At 38.8% G+C, this 24,197-nt stretch overlaps 1 protein-coding gene across 1 annotated transcript; it reads right to left on the bottom strand.

Annotated features, from left to right (window-relative positions):
- Positions 1 to 9,821: 9,821 nt before the first annotated feature.
- Positions 9,822 to 12,748, bottom strand: LOC142181952 (uncharacterized). Its single transcript, XM_075255668.1, has 2 exons — positions 11,863 to 12,748; positions 9,822 to 10,756 (listed from the first exon to the last, which is right to left on the bottom strand). The coding sequence occupies exons 1-2, from the start codon at positions 12,746 to 12,748 to the stop codon at positions 9,822 to 9,824; spliced, it is 1,821 nt and encodes a 606-aa protein (XP_075111769.1).
- Between the last annotated feature and the right edge of the window lie 11,449 nt (positions 12,749 to 24,197).

Here is a 24,197-nt window from a genome sequence, read left to right as displayed (position 1 = left end):
CTATTGGAGGAGATTCATGCAGGGACCTGCGGTCCGCATATGAACGACTTTGTCTTAGCCAAGAAAATACTCCGAGCTGGTTATTTTTGGATGACTATGGAAACGGACTGCATCCAGTATGTCCAAAAATGCCATCGTTATTAGATACATGCAGACATAATAAAGGTGCCTCCAAATGAGCTTACTGCAACAAGCTCGCCATGGTCGTTCGCCACTTAGGGAATGGATGTTATCGGACCTATCGAGCCTGCCGCATCAAACGTGCACATGTTCATTCTAGTGTCAATTGATTATTTCACCAAATGGGTTGAAGCAACATCGTACAAAGCAATGACTAAGAAAGTGGTAGCAGATTTTGTCCGCAACCGCATTGTTTGTCGGTTCGGGATTCTGGAGTCAATCATCACTGATAATGGTTCCAATCTCAACAGCGACCTGATGAAATCTATGTGTGAAACCTTCAAGATCAAACACAAGAATTCTACAGCTTACAGACCTCAGATGAACGGAGCTGTAGAAGCCGCCAATAAGAATATCAAGAAGATACTAAGGAAGATGATAGAAAAGCATAAGCAGTGGCATGAGAAGTTATCATTTGCCTTGTTGGGATACCGCACCACAGTCCACACATCAACCAGGGCAACTCCTTTATGTTGGTTTATGGTACAGAAGTAGTCATTCCTGCCGAGGTAGAAATTCCCTCCCTAAGAATCATACAGGAAGCCGAACTTGACAATGCAGAATGGGTAGAGAGTCGCTACGAGCAACTAGCTCTTATAGACGGAAAGAGATTGAATGCGGTTTGCCATGGTCAGCTCTATCAGAACAGAATGTCCAGAGCTTTCAACAAAAGAATCAAGCCGAGACAATTTACACCGGGGCAGCTGGTGTTAAAGAAGATTTTCCCATATCAGGAGGAAGCCAAAGGGAAGTTCTCTCCCAACTGGCAGGGTCCATATATGGTTCACCGGGTCCTCACCGGAGGAGCCCTCATACTTGTAGATATGGACGGTGAAGTTTGGCCGAAGTCGATCAATTCAGATGCAGTAAAGCGATACTATGTGTAACTTTTATGCTTTCCTCATATAATGTAATTTGAACTATGCCTGACCTGATTCCCGTTTAAGAGGGGATACGTAGACAACACTATGGGTTTGGTCATAATTCAATAAAATTTTCATTTCCTCCTGCTATTGGAAACTGGGGCAGAATTTTGAGGAGGACCCTCAAAATTCGGAAGTGATTTCAGCCATTCAACGCAAGCAGCCGTCGGAAGCAGTAGCCCAGTAAACTGGGACAGAATTTTGAGGAGGACCCTCAAAATTCCGGAGCGAGAGAAGTTTGCAGTATCTTGGACCACGTCGCAGTTGTCGGTTCATCTGAAGAAAACTATTCTTAATTATGTATTTATTGTCACATTTCTTTACTAAATCATGCATGTCTGTTACCAAAGTTGCTTCGTTTGGAAATGCTACCCCACTGATATGCCCAATATCATCGGAACGGAGCCGAGCAGGTCAAGCAAAGCCACGGGGAATACGAACTAACCTCCCCTCTTTACAAAAGTCACGATTTTTCTTTGAATGCAGGCATTTGAGTTGCAAAATCATCAAATACATTATACACTCACGAGACTCACATTACTCAGGAATATAACTCTTACAACCATTGCACTTACTCACAGCAGACACAGTATCCCCAACAGTCGCAATATCGCGATCCGCTATCAGCTAAGAAAATTCTATCATCAGTTGCCCTTTTACTCATTGCATAAGGCTACCTTTCTGCCTTCCGAGACTAAGCATGGTCTCCATCTGCATTTCCTGCATTGCATAAGGCTACCTTTCTTCCTTCCGAGACTAAGCATTGTCTCCATTTGCATTTCCTGCATTGCATAAGGCTACCTTTCTACCTTCCGAGACTAAGATCTGTCTCCATCTGCATTCCTGCATTGCATAAGGCTACCTTTCTGCCTTCCGAGACTAAGCTCTGTCTCCATCTGCATTTCCTGCATTGCATAAGGCTACCTTTCTGCCTTCCGAGGTTAAGCTCTACCTCCATCTGCATTTCTCTGCATTTCATAAGGCTACCTTTCTGCCTTCCGAGGTTAAACTCTACCTCCATCTGCATTTCCCTGCATTGCATAAGGCTACATTTCTGCCTTCCGAGACTAAGCTCTGTCTCTATCTGCATTTCCTACATTGCATAAGGCTACCTTTCTGCCTTTCGAAACTAAGCTCTGTCTCCATCTCCTTTTACTCCTTGCATAAGGCTACCTTTCTGCCTTTTGAGACTAAGCATTGTCTCCATCTGCATTTCCTGCATTGCATAAGGCTACCTTTCTGCCTTCCGAGACTAAGCTCTGTCTCCATCTGCATTCCTGCATTGCATAAGGCTACCTTTTTGGCTTTCAAGACTAAGCTCTGTCTCTATCTGCATTTCCTGCATTGCCTAAGGCTACCTTTCTGCCTTCCGAGGTTCAACTCTACCTCCATCTGCATTTCCCTGCATTGCATAAGGCTACCTTTCTGCCTTCTGAGGTTAAACTCTACCTCCATCTGCATTTCCCTGCATTGCTTAAGGCTACCTTTATGCCTTCCGAGACTAAGCTCTGTCTCCATCTGCATTTCTCTGCATTGCATAAGGCTACCTTTCTGCCTTCTGAGACTAAGCTCTGTCCCCATCCTACATGGCTGAAATGTCGCCACTTTATCACTCTTGCATGGCTGAAATATCGCCACCTTTTATTTACGTCTTGCATCGGCTGAAATATCGCCACGTTTTATTTACGTCTTGCATCGGCCAAAATATCGCCACCTTCTGCATTTCATGGGCTGAAAGATTGCCAAATTATCCAAAGGCGTCATTGTTCGGAGGCACCATTTGCATACCCCGAGAACGCCATGCCATGGCCTGAGGACCCCATTTTATCTTTTGCATGTCATTATTCAAAGGCATCATAGTTCAGAGGCATAATTCTCATAGCCCGAGAACATCATTTCATAGCCTGCGAATCCGTTATCATACGCTTCATGGCACATGACGTCATAGTCCGAGGACGTCATCCTAACCGTCCGAAGACAGCATTCATGGTCCAATGGGAACTTGCATCACGTTTAAAATGCATATATATGCTGATTTGCAGGTAAACCGGCTAGCAATGGCCGTCTCAGCATGGGCGATCTTGCTCCAGTTCCCACAACTTATCAGACTCCGACCATCCTTCTCAACCCGAGCATCGCGTCCGCTTTTCGAAATCTCCATCGGTATATTCCGCCAATGGATCCTGAACTATATATGGCCTGATTCCTGTAAGACCAGGGATATGTAGGCAGCTCAGGAACCAGAGCTCGGTCAAAATTCTTCAAATCGTTTCATTCGGTCAAAATTGGCCATCATATCTTTACCCGGCAACTCTTTCATCCTTCCCGAGAAAAGAGGGGCAGCTGTTGATACCCAATTTTTCTCTATGTATTTTTATATACAAAATACTTTCCAAATAGCATGTACATGCATATATAAGCATGCCCAAGAGTTTTTGTATTTTTTTAAAGATTTTAAAATTAATTTATTGTCCATTTTTAGTAGTACCAAAATAAGTAATTATTCCCAAAATTATCAATTTTGGCGAGTAATTTATTTTATTCCTATATTTATACCAAAATATAATTAAGGTAATGTTTTATACATTTTTACAAATTTATTTGGTATTTAAAAAAGCTAAATTACATATAATTGCAATTCTAGCCTATTTTGAGATTAATAGCATTTTATAATTGTAAAATTTGTTCCAGCATTTTAAATTGATATCTATATATTATTTGTTGGCTCAGTACTTTAATTTACTTTTAAAATCATTATTACTATTTTTTATAAATAAAAAGGAAAAAAGTGGCTATTTAACATTTAGCCCCATTTCATTTCAATTTTAACCTTTAATTGACCCAATCCTAACCCCAAATGAACTGGCCCAATTTCAATTTTGACCCAACCCATAACCCAATTCAAATGACCCTACCCGGTTTCCCACCTACCCTTTTAAATCTAGGTCGTTGATCATTCAGATCAACAACCATTATTTACCCTTACATAACTAAACCCAAACGACCTACCCTAATCCCTCATTCTCACCTGACCCGTTGCCTTGAAACCCTTCGTCTCTCAAAACACTCTCAAGCTCTCTAAAACCCTAGCCATCTCCCACCTTATTCTACCATATTTCCCCTGGAATCCTTGGCTTCTCAGGCCATGTATGGCCTGTACTCATCCCCCTCCATCATTAAACCTTGGGTGTTCGAAGCTTTGAAGTCTAGCCTCGATCTCTTAAGATCCTTCTCAGATCCGTAGATCTATGGCTTCTCCGGCCATTATTCCGGCGTGTTCAAGCAATATGAGTCTTTTGGACTCAGGATCTGACTTTCCTCAAGACCTTTCTCATTTCTAGTCTTTTCTTTGAAACCCTAAGCTGTCCGAGGTTCTTTACTTGCTTATTTTCTTAGATCTGGAATATGTCTGTGATCTACTGAACTTTTTCCCCAAATTCTCTTTTCAAAACCGTTTAATTTCGATTTAGGGTTTCTAAAAGCTTTCTTCAAAATATCTTTCTGATTCTTTCTATTCTTTCTTTATGTGTGTTTGTCTGTGTTATGCTCATATGACTTCTTTTACTACGCATGTACTATCCTTCTACTTTCTTTTCTCCTGTACTCGCATGTTAATCCGTGTTATGTTTTCCCTACTCTTCTACTATATGTGTTTACTGTGAATTCTCTGATGTTGTTTGCTTTACTGGACTATGTTTGTGTTCTCACTAAGCATGATTCATCTGTTTTTACCTAAGTTTGTATCACTTTTTCTTCTGAACCTGTTTAAGTTCCGAGTTTTTCTCAAAACATGTTCTCCATGCTCTTGACTGTGTATCATATCTGTTTGTTTCTCATAAGTCATTGGAAAAGACTCCTGAACCTCTATCGCGTGGCTTGCCTTCTCATCTCTATTGTCTGACTCAATTCGAAACCCTAAGATTTGGGGATTTCTTGGCAATTTTGATCTTTTGTGTGCGAGTCAGGGTTCTACTTTGGGACCCTGGACTCTCAGAATCGTTATGAGTCTACAAACTAAACTTGTATCCCTTTGCTTATGATTCTGGACCTTTCTATGTTAGACTCTTTTCTAAGTAATTTGACAATCCCCTCTGGTATTTACATATTTGTGTGCTTTATATATGAGAAATTCTTCTTTCAAAAGGTTTTTACCAACTAATTGATTGATTCTGAAATCCTCTAATAGGGGTTTGATTGATTGTTACTGATTTTCTTTGATTGAACCTCCTTTACCTTTTCCTGACTTGGTTCATTCGAACAAAGCCTGCAATTTCGATTTTTTACTAGCTGTATGATTGATTCCCTTTCCTTATTTTTTCACAAACCGTGTACTATTGAATTTTTCCCTTAAATAACTTCTATGTATTTACCCTTTTTGTGCTACTTTGAAAAGTTTTTAATCAAAATTCTTTCCTTAATTGTCTTCTACCTGTTTGAATATCAGAAACCCTTAACTAAAGGGAGATTTTGTGTGATTGATTGCAGACCTATTTTCTTACTTTTTCTTACTTGCCTTCTACACTATAAAAGGGGACGACCCTTCTGCACTTAGACACCTTGAACCTTCAGTTCAACACTTTGAATTCAATACTTTACACACACACCTCTCAATTACAATACTCTTTCAATATTCTACTCTCTTCCGAGTTCTTTTGTATTGTTTGCTTGCAATTTGGTTTATAAGGCTTTAGCTTTCACTTATTTGTTTCCCTCAAACCGGTATGTCTTAATTTTGATTTCAGCACCATCCCTATGTGTTTACTTTACAGTTGCTACACTCCTGTCTACCTTGCTGTTGATGTTCTGTACTGAATATGCTACTCTCTCTTTGCATCTGCTGTACATATTTGTTGTGAATTTCCCACATCCCTACTCCCTTCTATGTGTTTGAGTTAAAGTTCAAGCCTAGCAATATCCAAATTACTGCTCATGTCTGGACCTAATCCTTAATGGATCCTAGCTCCCAATAAATTTGGCTAACAGGCTAGTCAGGGGTATGCCAACACTCCTAATTGTTGGGCATGACCACCAGCTTGCCATGGCTCTCCCTGATTCCCCCATTTGCACTTACACTTACTCTTAGATTCTAAGTTCTCCCCCTCTCTTATAAGCCTTGCTTTGGAACCTTGAGTTCCCTCTGAACTTAGACATCTAAGGGCTGGCATTTCCACACTGCATTATGCTCTTAATTCTGCCATGTGTTTGGGGTGTAAGCATTTCTTGGAGCCCTTTGAGACTTTTGGGAACTTTGATACATCCCAAATATGAGAAAGGCTTTGGAAACGTGATCCTGGAAGTTGGTTCATCTCATACTGTTAGACCATGAGTCTCAATTAGGCTCCTTGGTTGTAGCTTAATTTCTGATGTAATTTTTTTTATTCATTCTGCTCTGTAATAATTTGTAGCAACTTATGAGGGTTTTAGTAAAAAAAAAGGGTAGGGTCATTTATGTATGCAAAGGGTAGACAACATGCTCATAGGCGTTACTATTTACAAGCTCTGCACTTATGCATATCATGTAGAAATCCTGCCTATAAGTTTTCTGCACTCATGCATGTCATATAGAAATCTTGCCCATACGTTTCTGCAGTTCTGCATATCATATAGAAATCCTGTCTGTAGGTTTTTTGGCACCTCTGCATATATAGAGATCATGTCTATAGGTTTTCTGCACTTTCGTATATCATATAGAAATCTTGCCTATAAGTTTCTGCACTTCTGCATATAGAAATCATGACTATAGGTCTTCGACACTTCTGCATTTTACATCTATTATTAGGTAAACAGTTATAGGTTAAGTAATAATAAATTTTATTCTAGATACCATGTCTATAGGACTCCTGCACTTTTATAATCATTTTAAAACCAACAACGTTTAGAAATCATGCCTATAGGAGTAACCGGTTGAATCTGATTCGTTTATTTCATCTACAAGTCTAAAATCAGTAGTAATGTTGTTTAACATCTGCAGAACTTTTTTTTTACAATCAGTAAGCCTTCTTTAAAATCAGAGTAAGCATCGTTAGATACCATGCATATAAGTTTCACCTAGGCAAGCCAGTATATAATTGATTAACTGCATCAGTCTTTAATAAATTACAACCAGGGAAGGCTATTTCGGACTCCTCATCTGAGAAATATGTGATGAATCAGCCTACCCTAACGCTTTAAATTCAGACCATAACCAATATTTGTAAGTCATGCTAAACAATTTGTTTCTTTAATTGAGGAGGCCCGTTTGAGCCCTTTAAATTGTTGTGTGTTCTACCCATACCTACCTTATATGTTTTGATTGTCGCACTAGAATTTTATCCTTTTAAAACTTTGAAAAGCCAAATCTCCCTTCTCTTTAGGACTAGTAGTCCCAAATGCCTCCGGAACTGATAGGATTGGGGCGGGTACTAGCATGCAATAAGTAACGACACTATTCTGCGCTTAATACCTTAATGGGGTGGGAAAGGGTAGATATGGATATGATGACCGGTGCGCTAATACCACGTGTAACCCCTCTTTTGAGGAGTGATTACCGGGTATTGCATTGACGTGATCCATATTGTTTGTAAACCTAGGACCCCCTTTTCTTTTTAACTTGTTTTATTATCCGAACTATTTCCTTAAAATTTCTGCTTTCTTTATTCTCTTCAAACGTTCAGTTTGCTTGCAATAATATGTGAACCCATTCTTACTTGAGCCCTTAATTGTTTATTTGATTATGTGAAGTCACAATTGTAACATGGCCGGGAACCACACTAGTGGATCTTGAGGGGTGCCTAACACCTTCCCCTCAAGATAATTTCTAGCCCTTAGCCAAACTCTGGTTCTTCAAACTCAAACCCTTCTTAGTGTCCTAATGCACTTAATCATTAGGTGGAGACTTTCAAGTTCCAAAACCCAATTCCCAAAAGGGAACGAGTTGTCCTCCCAAATGTCACAAGTCCGATTTCGCGAGAAAAAGGGGGCGCGACAACGTGACGACTCTACTGGGGATATTTCTTTTAGGCTTTTACCATCTCATGTTATTTGTGACTTTAATACTTCTTTATTGCCTTTATTTAATGTCTTTATTTCTCTTCTATTACGAAACTGACTTGGCTCCTTGTTTCTTTTCTTTAATGCTTTCTTTTACTGCTTTCCTTCAATACTGTTGTAATTATGAGCAATTATTGCAATCATTACTTTATGAACGTGCAAATACATGACATTTTGTAACTGCATATTCAACATCATATTCCACTCGTGCCAAACAAAATACCATAGCAACGCTTATAATGAGTGGTTGCGCCCTTCCGATATCATTACCCCCTAAATTTGTCTAAGGCGTATTTGCGATAAAACCAGTCGATCAACGGTGTAGTCGACGGTTTCGTGCCTTTCCCTCTTAAGTTGTCTGCTCAACAATACCAGTCTAATACCTTATAGAAACCCTACTCTGTTCGATTGTGCATGTATCACTGTCAAAACCTAGCCGAGTCAGTTATGTTGTCCACATAATGACTCTTTAAGATAGCCTTGTGCAAAGTCCACTGGGTTTCCTGGGAACCCAAACGAACATTACCATATTTTGTGCATTTATTTGGAGAACTAAATGCTGCTTATGCTAATTATTGGTTTAAATAGTCGAGTCCGGCGGGGTAAGGGTCTAACACTTTGTTTTGCAGAAATAAATGACAAAGTTCCCGACTTTGGTATGATCTACATACCCTCACTCTTGCTGACCTGGTGGAGGAACCTCCCATCAAGTAACCAAATCAACGAATGGAAAGAGAGAGTCACCAGGCTAGTGAGAAGCTGGAATATTTGGAATATAGTCTGCTGGAGTTGGAAGGGTAAGTGAGGAAAAGAGTCACCGATTGTCAGAATGCTGAGAAAGGCAAAGGAGAACCCCTGGCGAAGGCATTTTTACAAGAAAATCTGTGCGAGCTGGAGGATCTGATTAACAAAAACATTCAACCTGGGGAAGGTCTTTCTGGGACAAAGTAGTTAGGAGTCTTTTCATTTGCTTTAAAAAATGTAATAAGGCCAACGACCATTAGTAACATTTTATTTTCTGCTATTAGTGTCGTTTTGGGATTCGCGTTCTTTTTTATCAATAAAATGAGGCATTTAGCATTATAATTTCTCCAAATCAACTTGTTGCTGGGCCTACCTCGGGCACAACGAGGCTCCCAAATGAGGCTTCAGTTTGCTTGCAATAATATGTGAACCCCTTCTTACTTGAGCCCTTAATTATTTATTTGATTATGTGAAGTCACAATTGTAACATGGTCGGGAACCACACTGGTGGATCTTGAGGGGTGCTTAACACCTTCCCCTCGAGATAATTTCTAGCCCTTACCCAAACTCTGGTTCTTCAAACTCAAACCATTCTAGTGTCCTAATGTACTTAATCATTAGGTGGTGACTCTTCAAGTTCCAAAACCCAATTTCCAAAAGGGAACCAGTTGTCCTCCCAAATGTCACAAGCCCGATTTCGCGAGAAAAAGGGGCGCGACACCAACTTGCATCAGAATATCCCTCTAATATATTAGGGAAACCATTATAGCAAATGCCCAAGTGCTTTGTATATTTTAAATATCCAAGTACTCTACTTATCGCTTTCCAATGATCATTACCTGGATTACTGGTAAACCTTGAAAGTTTACAAACAACAAATGCTATGTCGGGTCTAGTGCAATGCATTGCATACATTATACTACCTATTGCACTTGCATACTCCAACTATGCAACTGCTCTTCCAGTATTTGCAGATAGCTTAACACTAGAATCATAAGGAGTATTATACTCCTTTATTCCTAAATGACTGAATTTAGTAAGGATTTTATCAATATAATGTGCTTGTAACAAAGACATTCGCTTGTTATCTCTTTTGACCTTGATTTCTAAAATAGTATCAACTTCATTTATATCTTTCATTTTAAAAACTGAAGTTAGACACTTCTCGATCTCAGTAATTCCTCGCAGATTCGTACAAAAAATCAGCATGTCATCGACATATAAACAAATTATTACTCCATATTCTTTTGTAAATTTAGAGTAAATGCACTTGTCTGCACTATTATGTACGAACCCGTTTGATAGTATTACACTATCAAATCTTTCATGCCATTGTTTAGGCACTTGTTTGAGACCATAGAGAGACTTTATCAATTTACAAACTTTCTTCTCGTTTCCCGGAAGAACAAATCCTTCAGGTTGTTGCATATATATTTCTTCACTAAGGTTTCCATCTAAAAAGGCCATCTTAACATCCATTTGATATACATAAAGATCATAAATGGAGTCCAAGGATAAAAGGACTCTAATGGATGTTATTCTTGCAACAGGAGCATATGTATCAAAATAGTCTATGCCTTCCTTTTGGATGAAACCTTTTGCAACTAATCTTGCTTTGAAGGTTTGGACAGAACCATCTGTATTGTACTTTCTCCTAAAGACCCAATTACAACCTATAGGCTTTGATCCAAGAGGAAGATCAACTAAAACCCAAGTGTTGTTGGATATAATTGAGTCCATTTCATCATCAATGGCTTCTTTCCAAAAGGCAGCATCTCTAGAAGACATTGCTTCTTGAAATGTCTTTGGGTCTTCTTCAACATTCAATACAAAAGGAATTTGATTACAAACGGTTGTCCTATCTCCTTCAACAAGAAATACTATAGACTATGAAGACATAAAATCAGAACCAAGATGTTTTTCTTTTCTTATTCTTTGGCTTTTCGTTGCTTCTATTTGCATATCATCATTTCTTTCTTTATTTGTAATAATTTCAGAAGGTCACAATCTATTGGCATCAATACGTTTTCCATTTACTTCAGTCATTTCATTAACATTGTCATTCATAAATTTATTTTCAATAAACTCAACATGTATAGATTCTATAATGACATTAGATTCTAGATCTAGCAGTCTATATGCTTTGGAGTGTTGTGCATATCCTACAAAAACACTTTTAGTTCCTCTAGGACCCAATTTTGTTCTTTGATGGTCAGGTACTGTATAATATGATATACAACCCCACACTTTAAATAATTTAAATTTGGTTTTCTACCATTCCATAGCTCATAAGGTGAAATATGCATACTTTTTGAAGGCACTCTATTTAAAATATAACATTCAGTTAGTAGTGCTTCACCCCATAAATTATGTGGCAAATGTGCATTAAGTAACATAGCATTAACCATGTCCACCAAAGTTCTATTTTTTCTTTCCGCCAACCCATTTTGCTGAGGAGTATAAGGGGCACTCATTTGATGTATTAGGCCATTCTCTTCACAGAACTTATAAAATTCGTTAGGAAAATATTCTCCGCCTCTATCACTTTGAATAATTTTAATTTTCCTACTCCTTTGATTTTCCACAACAGACTTGTATTCTTTAAACTTTTGAAAAGCTTCGTCCTTAGTTCTAAGTAGGTAAACATATGTAAATCTAGAGAAGTCATCTATAAAAGTAATAAAATATCTTTTGCCTCCTCTAGTTAATTCTCCATTTAATTCACACAAGTCTGAATGTATTAAATCTAATAGTTCTGTGGATCTTTCAACTTTACGAAATGGTTTCTTTGTCATCTTTGCTTGTATGCAAATTTCACATTTTATATGTTGAGTTTTACATGAGATATAACCATTTTTGGACATATAATTCAAGGAGCCGAAATTTAAATGTCCTAGTCTAGCATGCCATAAACAAGAATCAGACTCAACGATATAAGCAAAAACATAATTTATTTCATTAATACTCAATTTGAACATGTCGTTACAGTTATAGCCTTTTCCAACAAAAACTCCATTCTTAGACACTATTACATGATCAGACTCAATAACTATCTTGAAGCCTTTCTTTGACAGCAAAGCAACGGACACTAAGTTTTTCTTTATATCAGGAACATGATACACATTCAGTACTGTCAACTTCTGGCCGGATGTGAAGTTAATTCCAATGCTTCTTTTTCCAGCAATATCTGCTGCAACATGGTTTCCCATCAAGACTTGTTCAGAATCCTGCACTTCCGCATATGTCTTGAACATCTTCTTGTCATAACAGACATGAATAGTAGCACCCAAATCTAGCCACCAGTATTGAGTATTTATAGCAGTGGTAGCCATATTCAATTCAGTAACCATACCAATTTGCATTGCGGAAACCATGGCAACCAGTCCTTGGGCAGAATTTTCCACTACGTTTGCCTTTTCAGAATTTCTAGATTTTTCAATCTTTCCAGACTTTTCGGTATTGCCTGCATTGAAATTTATTCCTGCCTTTCTATATCTACAATCCCGAATCATATGGCCTTTCTTTCCACAGTGATAGCAACTAAAGTTCTTTATCTTTTTAAAAGAAGACTTTTTGGAAACTTTTAGATTTTTGTTCCCACTTCCAGAACCATTCTGACTAACAAAATTGACTGCGGAACTCGAGGGCTGATTAATAGCATCACGAGCACGAGTTTCACTTTCAATTTGAATGTGAGTACGCAATTGTTCCACGGTCATTTTATCCATTGAATGTAGGATTTTCTTTCTATAGTCATTCCAGGAGGAAGGCAATTTCGAAATAATAGCACCTATTTGAAGTGCATCAGGAATTTTAACTTCAAGATCACTTAGTTTTGATACTAAGATTTGCAGTTCATGAATCTGATCCATTATAGGCCTAGTATCAAATATTTTAAATTCAAAATACTGCAGAGCCAGGAATTTGTCAATACCTCATTTTTCATTCTGGTATGCAGTTTGTAGAGCAGTCCAAATTTCCCTTGGCGACTTCAAATTGCAGTAGAGATCATAGAGTCGATCTGTCAAGGTATTCAGAATATGATCGTGACACAACAGTTCATCATGTTCTAATTTCTTCCTTTCTTCCTTGACTGCATCAGAATCTTCTGCTGTAGGCTCAGGCATCGCAGGCAAGGCAGAATCAAGAACATAGTAGATTTTGAGACCAGACAATAAGAATATCATCTTGTCTCTCCAGCGGGTAAAATTCGTTCCATCAAAGCGATCAAGTTTGATGAACTCCTTCGGATTCTCAACAACAGACATCAATTTCTCCATAGCGGAATAACTCTTTAAGATTGTTAGAAAATAATAAACAAAAATGGCTTTGAGGCGTGAAAATTGGCTGTCCTTAAAGAGTTATTGCATGTATACTAATTTAGGAAAATACAAAACGATTCTCTTCAGGATACAACAAAGCCTGAAATAAGACTTGTGATTTTCTATCCTACTTCGTTGGAAATTCTTCTGTATTTATAGGCAACTAACAAACCCTTTCAGAAAAGATGTTTGTTTCACAAACAGTCATATTCGTGTCACGACCAAAAATCTATTAAGGGTCATGATGGCGCCAGACACCACTGTCAGGCAAGCCAACCAAATTGCTTAATTTAAATTCCAATTTTTGGTATTGTTTAAAATCATTTTTCTTTATACTTTAAATAACGAATAATAAAATTTACAGAAATAACCATGAAGTCTTTAACAAAACTTAACACTTAATAATCCAAAAATCCTCGCAGAACCCGGTGTTACAAGTGCATGAGCAATTTCTAGGAAATAATGTAATACAACAATCGTCCGGAATACAATATTGGATAGAAATAAATACAGAAATTTGAAAGAGGCTCTGCTGGCTGCGGGTCGCCTCGAGAAGTGCAGCTCACCTAAGTCTTTGTATCAACCATGCTGTCATGCCCCATAGGCCACTAGAGACACATGTGCCTGTGCGACAAAAATGCACAGAAGTGTAGCATGAGTACGAAACAACGTGTACCTAATGAGTATCCTGTCTAATCTCGAAGAAGTAGAGACGAGACGGTCGACTTCGACACTTACTAGTGGTCTAATAATGATATATTATTAATGCGAATAATCAAGGATTTATTAATATTGACAGTAATTTCAAGTAAGTCACGAACAGGTGACAGTTCCCTTTTATATTAAAAATCTCAAGATTTATAATCCAATAGTTTCCCATTTATTCACGTCGGGGAGAGCAAATATCAATCCCAAATAATCTAAAGGCAAGCAATACAAGTATGCGCAAATCATTCCGAGGATGTACGACCCGCTCCAACAGAAAGTAAACTGTGCACTGCCGAGGGTCGAATGGCGCGAACCATAGATGCATCTATTTAATCTGCCGAGGCGTTCGGCCCGCTCCAAATATAAACCCATATAGACTGACAGCCAAGAAGTCCACACGGAGAAATTTTTCAAAAAAAGCCAATCCTCTTTTAACCATTTAAGAAAAATGAAGTTTAATCAGTTTAGAAATTCATTTACTAATTCCGCGTGATTTAAGCAATTCAAGCTGTCAATAAGTTCACAAATAATCCAAGTATAACATGCTCTTGGGTCCTAAACTACCCGGACAATAGCATAATAGTAGCTACGCACGGACTCTCGTCACCTCGTGTGTACGTAGCCCCACAAATAGGAGAACATAACCAATTATTTCACCTATGAGGACAATTCTCTCTTACAAGGTTAGAAAGGAGACTTACCTCGCTCCGGAGATCCATAATCGGCATTCCACGCTCCTCCGAAGACTTAAATCGACGCACAATATAATGTGTTTGTGACAAAGTCATTCGCTTGTTATCTCTTTTGACCTTGATTTCCAAAATAGTATCAACTTCATTTAAATCTTTCATTTTAAAAACTGAAGTTAGATACTTCTTGTTCTCAGTAATTCCTCGCAGATTCGTACCAAAAATTAGCATGTCATCGACATATAAACAAATTATTACTCCATATTCTTTTGTAAATTTAGAGTAAATGCACTTGTTTGCACTATCATGTACGAACCCGTTTGATAGTATTACACTATCAAATCTTTCATGCCACTATTTAGGCGCTTGTTTGAGACCATAGAGAGACTTTATCAATTTACAAACTTTCTTCTCATTTCCCGGAAGAACAAATCTTTCAGGTTGTTTCATATATATTTCTTCACTAAGGTTTCTATTTAAAAAGGTCGTCTTAACATCCATTTGATGTACATAAAGATCATAAATGGAGGTCAAGGATAAAAGGACTCTAATGGATGTTATTCTTACAACAGGAGCATATGTATCAAAATAGTCTATGCCTTCCTTTTGGGTGAAACCTTTTGCAACTAATCTTGCTTTGAAGGTTTGGACAAAACTATCTACATTGTACTTTCTCCTAAAGACCAACTTACAACCTATAGGCTTTGATCCAAGAGGAAGATCAACTAAAACCCAAGTATTGTTGGATATAATTGAGTCCATTTCATCATCAATGGCCTCTTTCCAAAAGGCAGCGTCTCTATAAGACATTGCTTCTTGAAACGTCTTTGGGTCTTCTTCAACATTCAATAGAAAAGGAATTTGATTACAAACATTTGTCCTATCTCCTTCAACAAGAAATACTATAGACTGTAAAGATATAAAATAAGAACCAAGATGTTTTTCTTTTCTTATTCTTTGGATTTCCTTGGTTCTATTTGCATATCATCACTTCTTTATTTATTTGTAATAATTTCAGAAGGTGACAATCTATTAACATCAATACGTTTTCCATTTACTTCAGTCATTTCATTAACATTGTCATTTATAAATCTATTTTCAATAAACTCAACAAGTATAGATTCTATAATGACATTAGATTCTAGATCTTGTAATCTATATGCTTTTGAAGTGTTGTTCATATCCTACAAAAACACTTTTAATTCCTCTAGGACCCAATTTTGTTCTTTGATGGTCAGGTACTCTATAATAGGATATACAACCCCACACTTTAAAATAATTTAAATTTGGTTTTCTACCATTCCAAAGCTCATAAGGCGAAATATGCATACCTTTTGAAGGCACTCTATTTAAAATATAACATGCAGTTAGTAGTGCTTCACCCCATAAATTATGTGGCAAATGTACATTAAGTAACATAGCATTAACCATGTCCACCAAAGTTCTATTTTTTCTTTCCGCCAACCCATTTTGCTGAGGAGTATAAGGGGCACTCATTTGATGTATTAGGCCATTCTCTTCACAGAACTTATTAAATTCGTTAGGAAAATATTCTCCGCCTCAATCACTTTGAATAATTTTAATTTTCCTACTCCTTTGATTTTCCACAACAGACTTGTATTCTTTAAACTTTTGAAAAGCTTCATCTTTAGTTCTAAGTAGGTAAACACATGTAAATCTAGAGAAGTCATCTATAAAAGTAAAAAATATCTTTTGCCTCCTCTAGTTAATTCTCCATTTAATTCACACAAGTCTGAATGTATTAAATCTAATAGTTCTGTGGATCTTTCAACTTTACGAAATGGTTTCTTTGTCATCTTTGCTTGTATGCAAATTTCACATTTTATATGTTGAGTTTTACATGAGATATAACCATTTTTGGACATATAATTCAAGGAGCCGAAATTTAAATGTCCTAGTCTAGCATGCCATAAACAAGAATCAGACTCAACGATATAAGCATAAACATAATTTATTTCATTAATACTCAATTTGAACATGCCGTTACAGTTATAGCCTTTTCCAACAAAAACTCCATTCTTAGACACTATTACATGATCAGACTCAATAACTATCTTGAAGCCTTTCTTTGACAGCAAAGCAGCAGACACTAAGTTTTTCTTCATATCAGGAACATGATACACATTCAGTACTGTCAACTTCTGGCCGGATGTGAAGTTAATTCCAATGCTTCCTTTTCCAGCAACATCTGCCGCAACATGGTTTCCCATCAAGACTTGTTCAGAATCTTTCACTTCCGCATATATCTTGAACATCTTCTTGTCATAATAGACATGAATAGTAGCACCCGAATCTATACCAGTCTTGAGTATTTGTAGCAGCGGTAGCCATATTAAATTCGGTGACCATACCAATTTGCATTGCCGAAACCATGGCAACCAGTCCTTAGGCAGAATTTTCCACTACGTTTGCCTTTTCAGAATTTCTAGATTTTTCAATCTTTCCAGACTTTTCGGTATTGCCTGCATTGAAATTTATTCCTTCCTTTCTATATCTACAATCCCGAATCATATGACCTTTCTTTCCATAGTGATGACAACTAAAGTTCTTTCTCTTTTTAAAAGAAGACTTTTTGGAAACTTTTAGATTTTTGTTCCCACTTCCAGAACCATTCTGACTAACAAAATTGACTACGAAACTCGAGGGCTGATGTCACGACCCCAACCCCGGCCGTGATGGCGCCCAACATACTGCCAGGCAAGCCTGGCCAACTAACAACCTCGACCCATTTCTTATACAATTCATTATTAGCTAACACAGTTAAATTGCCAATTTATCATAATAAAAGTTTAGGACAACGAGTCAAATATGCGGAAATTCAGATGATAATACCACTATTTAACCCATACAGATCTGGTGTCACAAGTCTCGAGCCTCTAGCACAAGTTTAATAGCATAATACATAATCAATTTAGGAAATGCGGATAAAACAAAAGGATAGAAGGGAGAGATCCGGGCTGCAGACGCCGTGCAGCTACCTCGATGCTCCCGGATATGAACTGATCGACTGAATATCTCACTCAGCCTCTGGAACACCTGGATCTGCACGCAAGGTGCAGGGAGTAATGTGAGTACTCCGACCCAGTGAATAATAAGCATAAATAATGACTGAGAATAAGAAATCACGGAAATCACAGAGTAATCTATAATGCGGCAGTTTAAACAAGTAATATGAAAGCAATAAACCAATGGAAACGAAATATGGAGATGCTACAACAAATAAGCAGTTAAGTGACAGACATATAAAGAAAATCAACACATAGAACGGTACCCTATAGTACCCGCTGCGGCGTGCAGCCCGATCCATACATTTATCGGCGACACTGGGGGTGTGCAGACTCCGGGAGGGGCCCCTTACGGCCCAAGCACAATATCAAGCCATCTCGTGGCATCAACAAGGCCCTCGGCCTCATATCAATATCAACATAATACTGCTGCAGCACGCAGCCCGATCCCATAGTATCCTCACATCTGGCCCTTGGCCATACTCAGTCCAAAAATCATATAAGCCTCTCGGTCATTTAGTAAAACAGTAGTTCTCAGCCCAAAACATCATTTAATATATCTTTTTAGTTTCAAAACCGAGTAAAAGTGGCTGAGTTGTAAAATAGTGGAAAACGGTACTACTGAGTTCAATCAGTAAGTCTAAACAGTGAGGAAATAGTGATAAAACTCTCCGGAGGGTTCAAATAGTTGGCACGAAGCCCAAATATGGTAATCAAACTACTACTGCTGCTACTACTATTATTGTTGTTGCTACTACTATTGTTGTTGCTGCTGCTGGTACTGCTGTCACGACTCAAATTTCATTAATGGCTGTGATGATGCCGGACACCACTGTCAGGCAAGCCAACACTAAATAATCAATTTAGTTCTCATTTTAGTATTTTTTGTAATCATGATTTTTCTTCAATTTAATAGTAGAAGAAAAAGATAGACTTTACCGATTAAATAATAATGTTCTGACAATTTAAATACTGAATAACCCATAATCATCCCAAAACCCGGTGTCACAAGTGCATGGGCGTTTGCTAAGGAATAAAATAAAATACAATAATTGTCCGGAATACAATTTGGACAAAAAGGGAAATACCAATGCTCTGAAGAAGACTCTGCTGGTTGTGGGTCGTCTCGAGAGATGCAGCTCACCGAAGTCTCCGTATCAACCATGTCGCTTCCCAATTAAAAGGCTCAACCTAGAAATAGTAATAACCCGACTTGAGCTTTTATCAACCATTTTGTGCAATACCTATTTGGGCTTGAGAAAGCCAAATTGGGCAAAATCACTCTCATACCGAGAGGTATTAATTGGGTAATTGAGGATTAATGACTATAATACACCCTGATCAACAAAACAAGCATTAAGGTTTACATCCCATTAGGCAAACACCTAGGCGATGGTCATAGCCCTCGGCTTTTTACAAAACTTGAAAAACAACAAAAACAATTTCTTAGTTTTTTTTCTTAATTTTCACTAGTTTAAAATAGACAAAGAACCAACACCAAATTGTGGAATTGTAAATTGAGATATTTCAAACTCATACACTACAATATATAATCCTAACTCCCACACATAGCTCCTTGTGGAATTCAACCCCGACTCTTTGTTGGGTATTGCTATTGCAATCGATCGTTTCATAACCTTGATTTGAGGTGTGAATTGTACGAGATCAAGCTTCCAACATAAAAAGGTCCAGACTCGGAATATTCTTAATTACGCCTTGGGGGAAACCTTAAGGCAAGCCATCAGAACAGTCCATTTAACTAAAAATGAAGTAGAGTACGAAGCTTTGATTGCAGGGCTCGAATTGGCCAGGGCACTTGACTCTGAGATCATTGAAATCAAATGTGATTCACAGTTAGTGGTAAATCAGGTCTTCGAGATCTTTGACACTAAAGAGGAATGTATGCAAAAATACATGGTAAAGGTCCAGACTCAGTTGGCATGATTCCGGTCGTGCTTTATATTGTTTCCTTGATGGGTATTCCGGCTACAACCAAACTCTTATTGCTTCGGAGCATCAAGAGAAAACTACCTTTACATGCCCTTATGGTACTTTCGCCTTCAAGCGTATGCCATTTGGGTTTTGCAATGCACCGACTACTTTTCAAAGGTGTATGATGGCGATCTTCACGGACATAGTGGAGTATTACCTTGAAGTCTTCATGGATGACTTCTCGGTGGTCGGGAATTCTTTTGATGATTGTCTCACAAACTTGGATAAAGTGTTGGCAAGATGTGAAGAAACAAATTTGGTGTCAAATTGGGAGAAATGTCATTTCATGGTAGAGGAAGGCATTGTCCTTGGCCACAAGATCTCAAAGAATGGCATTGAAGTCGACAAGGCAAATATTTAGGTGATTTCTATTGCGGCAATGGTCAATTACTCATATCCCGAGGGAGGATAACACAGAAGCAGATGCATTGGCAAACTTGAGCTCATCGACAGAAATCAAAGGATCAGAATCAGGGACGGTAGTACAACTGATGAATTTAGTCCTGGATACATATGGTTATTATGAGGTGAATTCAACTAGTTTGGTCTAGGACTGGAGAAATGAAGTAATCGACTATCTCGAGCACGGGAAGTTGCCCGAAGACCCCAAAGAATCACAAGCATTACGCGACAAAGTTGTATGTTATAGCTTTAAGAAAGGCCAATTGTATAGAAAACCCTTCCAAGACCCATTGGCCCGGTACTTAGGAGCATCAGAAACTAATTATGTCAGGAGAGAGGTCCATGAAGGGATATGCGGCAACCACTCAAGCACAAATTCTTTGGTGCTGAAATTAGTTCGGGTAGGATATTACTGGCTCCGCATGGAACAAGATGCCAAAGACTTCGTACAAAATTGTGATAAGTGCAAACGCTATGCACCACTAGTACATCAACTGGTAGAACCCTTACATTCGGTTTTTTCCCCATGGTCGTTCATGAAATGGGGGTGGACATCGTCGGATCGCTGCCACCAGCTCCTGGAAAGGTAAGATTTCTTTTAATTCTAACCAACTATTTTTAAAAATGGGTGGAAATAGGTCCTTATCAAAAGATCAGAGAACGCGAAGTGGTCGAATTCCTGTGGGAAAATATAATTTGCAGGTCCGGAATACCAAAAGAGATAGCATGCGACAATGGGCTGCAATTTATCGGTGTAAAAATTACAAAGTTTCTTGAAGATTTGAAGATAAAGAGGATCACCTCTTCACCTTATCATCCAAGCGCGAACGGTGAAGCGGATTCAACAAACAAAGTGATTAACCAAAACCTCAAGAAAAGGTTGGAAGCGCCAAAAAGCAATTGGCTCCGAAGAATTACCTAGAGTTTTATGGCTTGCCGCACAATGGCCAAGTCAAGTACAGGAGAGACTTCTTTTTCCCTTGTGTATGGCGCAGAAGCTCTAATCCCGGTGGAAGTAGGGAAACCCACCTTGAGATATTTTCAAGTAGATGAAGATTCGAATAATGAAGCAATGTTAATCAACTTGGAGCTGCTCGAGGAATGCAGAGACTTGGTGCGTGTAAGAATGGCGGCTCAAAAGTAGAGAATGGAGCGATATTATAATAGGAGAGCCAATTTCCGTTATTTTAAAGTAGGAGATTTGGTTCTAAGCAAAGTACCTCAAAATACTCGGGAGCTCAACGCAGGGAAGCTAGGTCCAACGTGGGAAGGTCCTCACCGAATTTCAGCTATCACTGGGAAAGGTTCGTACGAGTTGGAGAATCGGAATGGAGATAAGTTTCCTAGAAACTGGAAGGTGGCACACTTTAAAAGATATTATTGCTGAAGAACATTATCCGAGCAGAAATTATGTGCTGCACTTTTTTCTCCTCCGTTCAGTTTTTGTCCCAATTGGGTTTTTCTGGCAAGGTTTTCAATGAGGCAACGCTAGAAAGCATACAACAAAGGTACCAACAATAAGACCTTCGATATCAAGGCAAACAAACAAGCTTCCACTCGAGGACGGTTAGGTAATCTTGGGCTCAATAGCAAATTCCCATTGGGAAGTTATGTTTGCTATCGGACAAAGGTTACCCATCACAAGCACAAATCACTAGAGGATTGTTAGATAGTCTTTTGCTCGATAGCATGGATTCCTAAGGGGAAGTAAGGTGTGTTGCCGAGCTAAGGAATATCTAGCAATTCATTGGTGGAATCTTTGAAGGCACAAGACTTCCAATGTTCCAATTCGCATTCTTCGCATTCGAACGCTGGGGAGAATGATATGAGGATACGGCAACACTGGTTGCAACGTCGACCCGGAACAAAAATCCAAAAACAAAATGCGTCATCAAGACCGGGGACTGTGCAGCCTGCCCCGTAGAAACAAGTTGTACAAGATAGCCACAAGTAATGGCAATTTCTTTTTAGCATAACAAATGCTTTTGTACTTCTAAAAATAGAAGGAATTAAATGAAATAAAATCTTTTTTTTATCATGTTTCTTGTATGAACGATGAACTAACGTTGTTATTTGAAAGTTAAACACGTAGTTCAAATGTGAGTGCCGTAATGAACAGGAGATGTCCTCTTCAAGAGCACCGTAAACATAAGAGGGCCCTCTCTTGTGAAAACCCTCACATTAAAGGGTTGGTTTCGGAAGAATTTATGCCCGGAATCAAAATGCCTTCGGGGAAAAATAAACCCGAAGACATACACGAAAGGATGCAAAAAAGTATACTTGTGCAAAACTTAAAGAAACCCTCACGTGAAAGGGTTAATGCTCGAACCCAAAGTACTTCAAGGATAGTGCATCCGAGACTACAAATAGAAAAGCGTGAAATGAAAACGTGCGCAAAATTCTTAAGCAAATACAAAGGTTAAAGACTCGCATGGATATTCAAACGAAAGTAAGACTCAAACAATACTTGAGCAGAAATATGTTTTTATTTATAAGAACATGCCAAAAAGTATAGAATCGAAAAAAGAAAAGAAAAGCTAAACTGCAACATCTCCGGACTAGGAGGAAAAGAAGTGCTCGCATCCTCGGGAGAAGTAGGTGGGCCAACTGATGGCTTGACACTTTCCCCAGTTTGGTCTTAAGCATCATCATCCTCCAATTCCTCTTCAGTTCCCGAAAACTCGGAACCGGAAGTAGAAGAACCATAAGCATCAGACTACACCGGGAATCCATTTTTAGCAGCCAACTCAAGCTCTCAGGCCCTAGCAATTTTGGCATCAAAGTCAAGGATGCCTGATTTGGCCTCTTGCGAGGTTTTTCTCCTCAGGTTGTACATGGCGTAAGTTTTCTAAACAATGCAGGAAGCCGCTCGGTGCTTGAGATTTTCTATGAATTGGGTTACCTCATCAGAGAGGCCTTTCTAGGCGGACGTAATAGATTGGAAGCTAATAACAAGGACGCAAACAGTTGAACTAAAGAGCCTATTATGCTTAATAGTTTTTCTGTACTTCTCTTCCAACTGGGCACACTTAGCCTCCATAGCAAGCTCTTCTATTTTGGAGTCCAAGGCTTCTTCTAATTCAATTACCTTTTTGGCAGTAGCAGCCTCGCCGAATACAACAAGAATGGCATCATGTACTTCAGCCCATCTAGCCTTGGCTTCATCAAACCTAACCCTCAGCGGGCCAATCTCTTGCTAAGGATTACCACCTCTTGATCTCTTTGCTTCAAACAAGCCTCCAAATCAACAACCTTAGTTGCTTTGGTTTCCAGTTTTGAGAGGCGAAGAACAGTCTGGTCCCGTTCCACTAAAAGTTGATTGCGTTCTGAAGTAAGCTCCTATTTCTCACGAATCAAGCTCTGAAGGCCCTCGAAAGCAAGAAAGTTGGCATACAAAGCAAAAGAAACAAAACTTAGAATACATTCATGCAAAAGTAGAAGAAATTACAAAGGAAGAAAGGAATGTACCGCTGCGGCATTGTGCATGGCATTATTCAACAAACATTCCCCCGAGAGTGGTTGGATCTTTTTCCAATCTTTTTCTGAAGTAGCAAGCTCTAGTGGCTAAGAAAGCAAGTTTCACCTGGTAGAGAACGAGAGGGTAACATTCCTCCTCCTCTACGGATCTTCAAAAGGGATAGCATAATTTGCTCGAAATTCCCATGAATTAGGGACTGGGAGAAGGAACATCTTCTTCATGATCAGATGTGACCAGTGGAGATGATGTAGCAACTATTGGTGGGAGAGCAGATGAAGATGGAAGCCATGTAGCAGTTGTTGGTGCTGGCAAAGACGGGGATAAAGCTGATGGAGTTAAAGGGTGTGAAGAACTTGCATCAAGTGCAGTGCTGGTGGTTGGGTGCTCACCAACGAAAGACGGTAGAGACTCAATACTTAGCACCGTAGTACTAGGAATAGCATTTGGGACCCGATAGCACAGTTGGCATTTCCTACCAAACCAAACTCCCCCCCCAGAGCATCAAGGCGTCGTCCTCGGTAAGAGTAGTTAACTCAGTAGATAGAGCATTCTCTTGAGTTGATGATGAAAGTTACCTTCTTTGCAGAGAAGCCTCATCATCACTAGCTTCTCCATCATCGTCGACCACATGGTGTCGATGACTGGATTGGGAGGAGGGCTAGTGATCACGACTAACAGAGATGACTCAGGGGTAATAGTCTTCG

This window comes from Nicotiana tabacum, chromosome 6, assembly GCF_000715075.1.
Source record: "Nicotiana tabacum cultivar K326 chromosome 6, ASM71507v2, whole genome shotgun sequence".
NCBI lineage: Eukaryota > Viridiplantae > Streptophyta > Magnoliopsida > Solanales > Solanaceae > Nicotiana > Nicotiana tabacum.
The sequence above is the reverse complement of the archived record's forward strand: the minus strand, read 5'-3'. Positions and strand labels throughout refer to the sequence as shown.

Bases quoted from the DNA above. Each gene is read 5' to 3' on its own strand.
- LOC142181952 (XM_075255668.1), bottom strand. From the start codon at position 12,748: ATGGATCAGATTCATGAACTGCAAATCTTAGTATCAAAACTAAGTGAT. The intron at 10,757-11,862 runs GTAACGACATGT...CATAGTCTATAG, and splicing joins TGTTGGAAAAGGCTATAACT to TATTTCTTGTTGAAGGAGAT.